This window comes from Haliaeetus albicilla, chromosome 3, assembly GCF_947461875.1.
Source record: "Haliaeetus albicilla chromosome 3, bHalAlb1.1, whole genome shotgun sequence".
Taxonomy (NCBI): Eukaryota; Metazoa; Chordata; class Aves; order Accipitriformes; family Accipitridae; genus Haliaeetus; species Haliaeetus albicilla.
In genome coordinates this window covers 33,608,926-33,618,100 of record NC_091485.1, presented here as the reverse complement: position 1 = coordinate 33,618,100, position 9,175 = coordinate 33,608,926, and the positions used below count along the sequence as shown (strand labels likewise).

The window sequence follows — 9,175 nt, the reverse complement described above, 5'->3', positions numbered from 1 at the left end:
GGTAAATCACTGCAGGTGGACTTTGCAGGCTGTCCTCTCTGTCCTTCAGGTCAGGCACATAACTGCCACGGCCATTCTGGTAAAAAAGCCCTTCCAAACAGGCATTTATCATCCAAAAAGCACACACCAACCCAAACCAATAAATACCCTTCCCTGTGCTTTGGGATGTTCCCTTAGACAAGGCAAGCCTCCCCTATCCCTGTGCCTTTGATTCATCATCTGGGAATCAGATGCTCTGGCCATCTGCCAGTGCCTACATCTTGCTGTCTGTCAGAGCAGGGTCAGCAGCTTCGCTGAGTCTGGGAAGGGGCCATAGGCAGGCAATGGTGCTTCTGAGCAGCCGAGGGAGCACCTTTAGGGCTGTCTTAATCTCTAATGCAGCATCATGGTGTGCCTCATATTAATCCTGCCAGTGATTGGGAAGACATGATGCATCTTTGGTTTTTTCTTTTTTTCTGCTCCATTTGGTCCTTTCTACGCTGGCTGAGTTCCCTTTTTGTTACCGGATCCCCAGTTTTAAGAGAGAGATGACACTGATGTAAAGTGGGTTATGTGAATTGAGAAGCCTCTTCAGTGGCTCACAGAAAGGAATCCAATGGAAGCTATTAGATAGGCACAGCTTAGCTCCCATAGGGTCACACTGCCAGGATTTGTGGCAAAAGATGCAATCATTCACAACACGGAATGTACAACCTCAGCACAACTTCCAGTTTTAATATTGGTTTCAACTAAACTGAAAATAATCTCCAACAACAATACAGCATGTAATTAACACAGCTTGATTTTCTGTCAGTCAATCTTTATTCCCTTAAAAATGTCCAAGTCAATTTGAAAATAAGAACACCAAAGAAAAAAGAAAATATACCAACAACAATAAAAAAATATTAAAATTTAAACATAAAACCCCATAAAAAGTGTTACTTACTTTGTTTATTAAATTGTCATAGTTCATGTTCCAAGAAACAAACGTTTAGCAGAAATTCTGTGTGTGTTTAGTATGGTTTCTTCTTCTTTTCCTTGGTAACAAAGAACTTCAGTATATGGCTTTCTGTTTGTTAAAAATACAAGGGACGTGTAAAAAACTGCATGAGTGAACGTTTGATATTTCATCTGTAGTGTCATGTGTCATTTTAAATGGAAAGAAAAAGAACAGCATGGGGGATGCATGGCTGAAAAGGGGAAGGCAGGATCAACCAATGTGTACCAACGAGAAACTGAGGCTGTTGAAAGAACAGGTAAGGTGAGTATTTCAGATGTGGAAGTACCATGACAGAAAGGGAATAAGAAAAGACGACAAAAAGAGACACAACTGAAAAGAGTTAGGAAGATCAAGCTCTTTTTTGGGGGGGTATTATTTTGGAGCTGGGTTCTGCAGTGATTCAATCTTGCCATACAGGAGAAGGGAAAGCAAAACAAAATGTTTGTTCTTTTCAAACTTATCAGAAAAAACACATTTACATCATGTGTAATTTATTAGTGCCACTCATGAGCATCAAAAACTTCAGTTGGGACCACAGATATGGCAAGGTCTTTAAAAGGATTTGAAACCTTTTAATTTGAAACAAATTAAACAGTTTATTTCTTTTGTTTATAAGACCCAAATACATTGATATAATTTGTTATAATGTGATTTTCTTTGTCATTGTCTATAGACTTTTACAAATTAACTCTTATTAAAGGATGAACATCTTAAATATAGACAAAATCTACTATCAAATATTCTTCCAAATGGTTATTTGATTTTTGAGAATTAATAAAAAAGCTGGGGGGGAGGGGGAGAGATAAAGCCATTGGTGCCACTGCCTCTATTAACAGAACTGTGCTGCACCTAGAAGTAGCCTGTTAAAAATAACCAGCAGCTGTATCCAAGTGAATTTGGAGGTTATAGGATCACTGCTCACCTACTACAGTTCTATTGCTTTAACCCCATGTTTTTACTAGCCACCTGATGAAAATAAGGACCATTCCTTAGGATCCCTTTGATGCCTTGTTTGCTTCAGGAGGGGGAGAGGAGGAAACGATTGGTATTTTTCCCTTCCTTTGAGTCACTGGAGACTTTCACAGCTGGAGACAGTATGTTAAAAAGATCCATTAGTAATTCATTAAATTCTCAGCTGCTTGGCTAGTGTATCATAATCACAGGCTTAGATATAAATCAGTCACCAGGGCTGGAGTCATCATGAAATTTTTCCTCTAGATCAGGTAGGCAGAAGCATTCTGACATTCATAGCAAGGGGATGACTTGCTTCCTCAGGTCAGTTTATTTTAAAAATTCCCTATTCCTGCAAGGCCTTAAGGCTTTGGCATTGCTCTTGGTTTTTTTCGTTTATGTACCTTCAGACTTTATAGATTTGTCTTTTTGCCTGTTACAGGCATTTTAAATTTGTTCTAGACTATTTAAAAATATTGTGTCATCCAAAGTCTCTAAGGGCATGTAGAGTGCATGTTTTATACTCTGTTTGAATTAGGTCTCTATTGCACGCTTACTTGCAATATCAATTTTATCAACTGAATGACCATGATGGTCTTTTTCCAAATTTATGTTCCTAAATTAAAGAGTTTCCTAACACAAAATTTCTATTTCCTGAATAGATATTTTTAGGCTAAGCTCAAGGTTCTCTTCGATAAGCTTGAGTCTCTTGCTTTAACATATTTTTTCCCAACCTAAAAACATATTCCTTATTTGTCTCTGGTTTTCATTATTCTTCCTAAGGTGTGAATTGGTGATTCAAGTACAAGACTTGAGCAGCAGTCTCAGTGAGAAATAGTATTAGTTGAGATTCTTCTTTCTGGACATCAACAGCATTGCTTTGGCCAGTTATGACTTGGGTTTTTTTTTTCAGAGCAACTGTTTTTCAGGTAGGAACCCACCCTCAGATAGCTTCACTCTCTGCATCTGGCTGCATCCTGATTGATTTTGTCCTTTTGGTCCCAGCACCCATATTGGCCTGCAACAGAGACCGGTTTTCTTTATTGCTTGCCAGTCTAAAAATCCAATCCTGCTGAAAATCTCTTCCTAAATCAACACTGATGTGCATGTTATTCAACTAAATGAGGTTACCCCACAAACATTTTTATTATGAAGCTTCTCAGTGAACCAGTTGTTAATCCACTGAATTCAGGCCATGTTAACTTTTGAAGTTTGTGACTAAACTGTCACGTGGCACAAAGTCAAATGCTTCTTAGAAATCTCTTGCATTGACACCATCAGTGTGCAGCAGGTCTGGAAACTTTGCCAGCCTACTGAGAAATCAGACAAGAAATCAGAGGTCAATCACAAGAGCCCACTGTGGAAATCTCCTTTATGTAATACGTCGTCAGAAAATGTCTTTGCTGTAGGGAATAATGTCGAATGTCTGAACTTCTGCTCTGGAGGTGGCAGGAGCCTGAGCTGGCTGACTTTCTCATTTGGGGTGGTCCCTACAGTTCATTTTTCCTAAAACTCCTCAAGCCCCCTCCTTCATCACTGACAGAACATTTCCATCAACATTTTCTTTCTTTTAAAGACGATTATTTCAGCAGAGGGGGTCAGTGAGCTCTAGACTCAGGCCACTCTGATGCAGCACACCTGCAGTGACTCTCCATCTCCTGTGAAGGCTGCCATTGAACCTTTCCCTCCAAAAATCCCTAGGTCCAGGTTCCCCTGATTGAAGGCGGTCATTGTGAAAGGAAATCCAACATTTTTTTTTTCTGAGTCAAAGACTCCAAGATATGAATGTAAGGTCTTCTGCTTGACATTGCCCTAGTAGCCAAGCCCTGAAAATGCCACTCAGGTTTTGGTTTTGTTGAATCTAAACAGATCTGTCTGTTTAGATGATGGTCCTCATGCTGGCCAGACAGAGCTCTTCAAGGAACCCATGTCACGTGCACAGTTATTCTGGTCACCAGTCAGCTTTCTGGTGGTGTCACTAAGTTGCTGTCACGAATCTGCTGTCATGAAGGGCGCATGGTGAAGATTTCTTCTGTGTCAGGCAAGGGAGTCATTTTTGACCCATGGCATCTGTAAATTAATTCTTTTAACAGCTATAATGACAGGTGTAATAAGCTGTCATTACCTTAGAAACAGGACTTTGTCTTCTGCGTTACATGCAACACAGCTGAGAATCCAGGATTGGGTTCAAAAGAGAAAGACATAAACCAGCGGGACTATTTGGTACCTATTTTTGATTTGATGATGGGGTAAGGTAACAGCAGGTACCTGCAGCAGGACTCTTGGAGGGGGTCTGCTACTTCCTTCTTCAATGTAATTCTGGTCAAAATCAGAAGCTGACAATAAACCAAGCAACTATTGGAGATTTTCTAAGATAAACTGTCAGTCTTCAGAGTCATGGTAATACAAATAACTGCTTTCAAATCATCCGTGTCACAATGTTTGTGAAGGACTGCAAGCAGTTCAAAAGGGTCCCTTGGTCAGACTGCTATTGCTTGGCCCTTGACACCTGTTCTCCTCTGTACACCACTCTTGGGTCCTGCAAAATCTGTCGGGGATTTAAAGTCTTTCCATTTTTCTTCTTTGGAAAGTTTGCAGATCTTTGTACAGGAACAAAACCTTCACTACGGAAACTGTTTCAGGAAAAATAAAAATAGGAAGGACTATTTCACAGTCCTACCGAACTCTGCTCCTCCCAGCTTTCTCCCCTATCCCCTCTTTGCTTACTGCTGAACAACCTGTAGGTTAGTTTTTGGGTTTTTGCTTAAAACACCTCAGCCAGAAGCTGCTTCATGTTTCCAGCTGAGCCTTCCAGAGTGCAGGGGAGCCAAAGGTCCTCCAAAAACGACTTGCTGTGTCTTAACTACAGGTGCAAAATGCCCCCCCAAACCCACATGGGGATGACTTCAGGGTATAATTTCTTAATGATAAAGCCAGTAAAGATTATTATAGCTCTGTAGTACAAAAAATATTTAGAAATGTTTGTACTAATAAAACTAAGCTGCTATTTTTTAATTGGAAAGACAATGGTCTTTATTTTATGGAATAAGCATTTGAAGCTGCTACCTAAAATTCACTTAAGAACACACCACAATTCTCTGCTGTGCTATTTCTACAAAAACATGCTAAAAAAATAGCATCGAGTTACAAGATGCACTAAGTTTTAAGTTATGATATGTATATGGCACACTGATTCTCACATCTCTTTTAGTAATACTGTTTTACTTCTTTAATTGTATGGCCTTCTACTGTTTGCCAGTTCATTAGTGTGCCCTGTGCCTTAAAAGCTGCTTGCAAAAGTTCTATAGATTCATAGAAATAAAAGACTGTAAAAGGTATTCAAGAGATCATCTGATCAAGTCCTCTGCACTGAGGCTGGACCCAGTATATCAGCCTCAACAGGCATATATATATATATATAGCTGTTTAAAAACTCTCATTTTAAGGAAATAGCGTGATCTGAAAACCAGCTGGAATCCTCTGTTACTTAACAGAAATTACAGCAACCATCTATAAATTACTGCCTTGGCTAATACATTCATATTTTTGAGGTAATTTTTCACTTCCTCACCTCTCCTTTAGTAACAACCCTGCATTAAATCCCAGCTCAAAAAAGTCAACAGGAAATTTCCCATGGACTTTAACAGAACCAGGTTTTCTCACTGTTTTTCTTCTTGATCTAGATGAGTGGCCATGGAAATCTTTGGCTGACAGATTTATTTAGAAACAGTGAGACACCTAGATTTTAAATCTTTGCTTTAGCCTGTCTTTTCTTTGAGTGTGTGCTTTGGGAATACATCTAGATAATTTTTATATTTCAGTGTAAATCCCAAAGTAAAATGTCACTACTAACCCATCATTTACCAATTTTTCATTTAATGGATTTGGGTTGAAGTGTTGAGCTTGATCGGAAAAATTAAAAGTTCGTTTTTTTTACTGAGCCCTGATGACATACGTACAGGTGGCTCTGCCTTGGGCAATGGAAAGCACTAGATCATCTCTCCAAGTCCCTGTCACCCCTATGACAATTTAACTAGTTTGCTTTAAACTTCAGTCAGACATAGACTTGTGGCTAAGACAGATCAGAAAATAAAAAGAACATGCCACGTGAAAAAAATGTGATGTACTTGTATAATCCATTGGCTACAGGAAGCAAATAACAAGACTTATTTAGGCTCACTATGAACAGGTTTTTAGTTCCTAAATAAGATACCGAGTGCAGTCTTAAGATGTTCTCTTTGATATAAATCTCATGCTGAGGTTCTTTCTCCATATAATGATGAGGAGGCACATTAGAGCTACTAACAATAGGGCCAATGTAACTGTGACCTGAGAATTGGTTTTCATTTTGCCAGAATTGCCTGGGATTAGCAAAACAGTCATCTTCCTCTGGTTGCCATTCTTTCAAATGCTCTCTGAAGAATTCAAATATCCAAACAACTTAAGAGAGACAAGGCTTTGCACAATCACAGAAAATAAATCTTTTGTTTTGTTTTTAAATAAGTCTTTATTGTTCTTGGGCATAGAAAGAACCTGAAAAAGCTACTTAGAACTTGTGATTTAGATGTGCTGTGGCTCTAATTTTTTTCTTTTCATCTTAAGTCTTGCTCCAACTCCTACAGCAGTGAATGGGAATCATTGCAGTAACTTCAGGGCCTGAGAGATCTGCCTCTCAATCTGCTCTGCAGGGACACCCGCTCTCTTGTTTCTTTGCCTTCTTGTTTACTCTTTCAAAAATACACAAAGAATAACATTTTAAAAAGTAAAAAAGCAAAAAAAAAATTCTGGTAACAAATGAAGCAAACAACCTGTCAGTTGTTTAATTTAAAACAATAATTAAAAAAAAGTTTGTTGCCCTCTGGATGCGTATAATGTCAATCCAAGGAAAGAAAGACGCAGCTCTTCCAAAGGAGGCAAGTGAGTGACAGTGGAGATAAAGAAGGGTAAAACTGGGTGGCTCTCAATGGTGAAGAGCCTAGCAGGGTTCCAATACGGAGCTTTAAAACCTTAAATCCTCATCATGTAAGCTAAAGAGCAAAATTTAGTGACCTTAGTGTATGCAACAGTATTTATATCTTAGAAACCCACTGAATGTGGGTGACATATTAGACAATCTTTGCTTAAGGAGTGACAAACTTTCTCAAACTAGCAGCTCCAGGATGTTGTTTATCAAGCTTGCATAGTCTGTTACAGCAGTTTGCAGACCTCTTAGATCTTTTGGGGGGATGTAGGGGACAGAAGAGGGGCTATTTGCTTGCCCTTGGCAATATTGCTTTTAATTCTTGTGAGTATTCTGCTACCTGCCTCAAACAGACACCCAATGAAGACTTTGATTTTTTTATGAGCAGAAAAATTACTCTGTCTTAACAGTGCCACACAGATTTCCTTCCCATGTGATCTGCTCCCAGGGCTAGAAGAAGATGTAAACCTAATCCATGACTAGTTTTGAAGGTGGGCAGAGGAGCTCGAGTCAAGGTAACACTTTGGTCATTTCTAGAGGAGAATTCAGTCCGATTCTGTGGTGGCAATATGTGTCTCTGAGGACAAAATAAAAGGAAAGAAACAGAAAACAAATGGAAAGAAGCTTTGGGATTTGTTTTAGAGCTGGTAAATTAATATCCTGCTTTATTTCTCAGCTTATCACTGCTCTCTCTTTTCCTCTTCACTCAACCTAACCATCAGCTTGACCAAATAAAACTCCTTATATGCCCCCAATAAAGAGGTAAAAGCAGGAAATCATTTTGTGAGGAAAAGACTGACACTTCCCTTCTGTTACTCTGAGAATCCACAGGTCAGACTAGTTTATCTAGTGCAGTACACTGTCCTCTAAAAAAAATTGTGTGATAAGCCCCTTTGTAACCCTTCATTAGTTAAATTTGGTTTGATCCCTGATCTCTGTGGTATCGTCCCCATCCGTCCCCCCCCCCAAAGGTGAGTGAGGATGGCACAAGAGTAGGAGGATGTGGGGAAGAAGCTGGCTCCCATCACCGGCGATGCTGCCGCCCCTGTGAGATACGGCCCTGAGTGTGCGCTGCCTGAGGTAACCAGAGAAGGGTACGAATATACATTTTTAGGAAAGAGACAGAGTTTGTAGGGAAATGTCCTATGTCAGACAGATCCAGAATAGTTTAAATCTCTTTCAAATCTAAATTCCCCATTTTCACATCTTCAAGGATAGCTCAAATCCTTTTTCTTTTTCTCCCGCTATTATTAAGTAAATATATCAGTGGTACCCTCTGACAAAGAGTTATACTTGCAAATTCGGTCATAATGTGAAATAATGTCTGGTATAATTCTAAAAACTTGTATTGCTTTTCAATCTACCCAGACCACCTGTACGCACTCCTCTCTGAAAGTTGCGATCTTATTCAATAATTGTTTGCTTACATATTTAGGGCTCTAGGAGGCAAGTTTTTTAACCTATGGGTCCAATGGTTTCATTAGGACAGTACCTTTTTTGCTAGCTTTTAATTAAGTCTCACTGTCAAAAATTTAAAAAGCTGTTTTGGAGAAACAAACTTTGACGAGGTCCCTAGTTTGTGAATTCACCCGCCGAAGAGAGTCTACCACCTTCTTTGCCATCAAAACAGAACCAAATTTCTAGACACTTCAGACTTTGCTCACAGCTTCTTTGTTCAATGAGAAAAGGGGGGGGGGGGAGGGGGAATAGTTCTCTTGCTGTATTCCCAAGGGAATCCCGCTAAGTTAAAGCACATTTTAATCTCTTGAGCCGGCAGCTTTATTAGTAAGCGTTTCCCAATCTTCAGGGAAATCTAATTTCACAGATAGATCAGAGCCGCTTCAAAGGCAGCTTTCAGTTGCCATCCACCGGGGGACAAACGGGGAGGAGGAAGTTTGTCAGAAGAGACCTTCTCTGAGCCCAAGAGTGATTACCAGAGGTGTCTCCAGCGACCGCCACCCACCTAAAGTCGATAGTACTCAAATGAGTACGCCGGTGCGGACTATATAAGAGAAGCGCATGGCCCTGGAGGGCGCATCCCCCCTCTCCGGGCGCAGCACCGACCGCCCCGCTCCGCGCCCGGCGGAGCCTCCGCGGGGAGCCGGGCTCTGCGGCGGCGGCCGAGGACGTCCCTCCCCAGCCCGCACGCACGCAGCCCGACTTGCCTCCGCCTGAAGGTAAGCAGCCGCCCGCCGGCTCTCCGGAGGGGGCCCGGGCGTGGAGCGAGGGGGTGCCGCTGCCCCCGCGGCGAAGCCCCGCGGGTCGTTCCCCGGCCACTCGCCGGC

The 9,175-nt window shown here is 40.9% G+C and overlaps 1 protein-coding gene across 1 annotated transcript in view; it reads left to right on the top strand.

The window, feature by feature from the left end:
- Positions 1 to 1,165: 1,165 nt before the first annotated feature.
- The window catches only part of ALKAL1 (ALK and LTK ligand 1), a 46,663-nt gene continuing 38,653 nt past the window's right edge, over positions 1,166 to 9,175 (top strand). Inside the window, exons 1-2 of the mRNA XM_069778625.1 lie at positions 1,166 to 1,235; positions 8,716 to 8,885. Of these exons, the coding sequence (XP_069634726.1) occupies positions 1,166 to 1,235; positions 8,716 to 8,885 (240 nt within the window). The remainder of the gene's footprint in view (positions 1,236 to 8,715; positions 8,886 to 9,175) is intronic.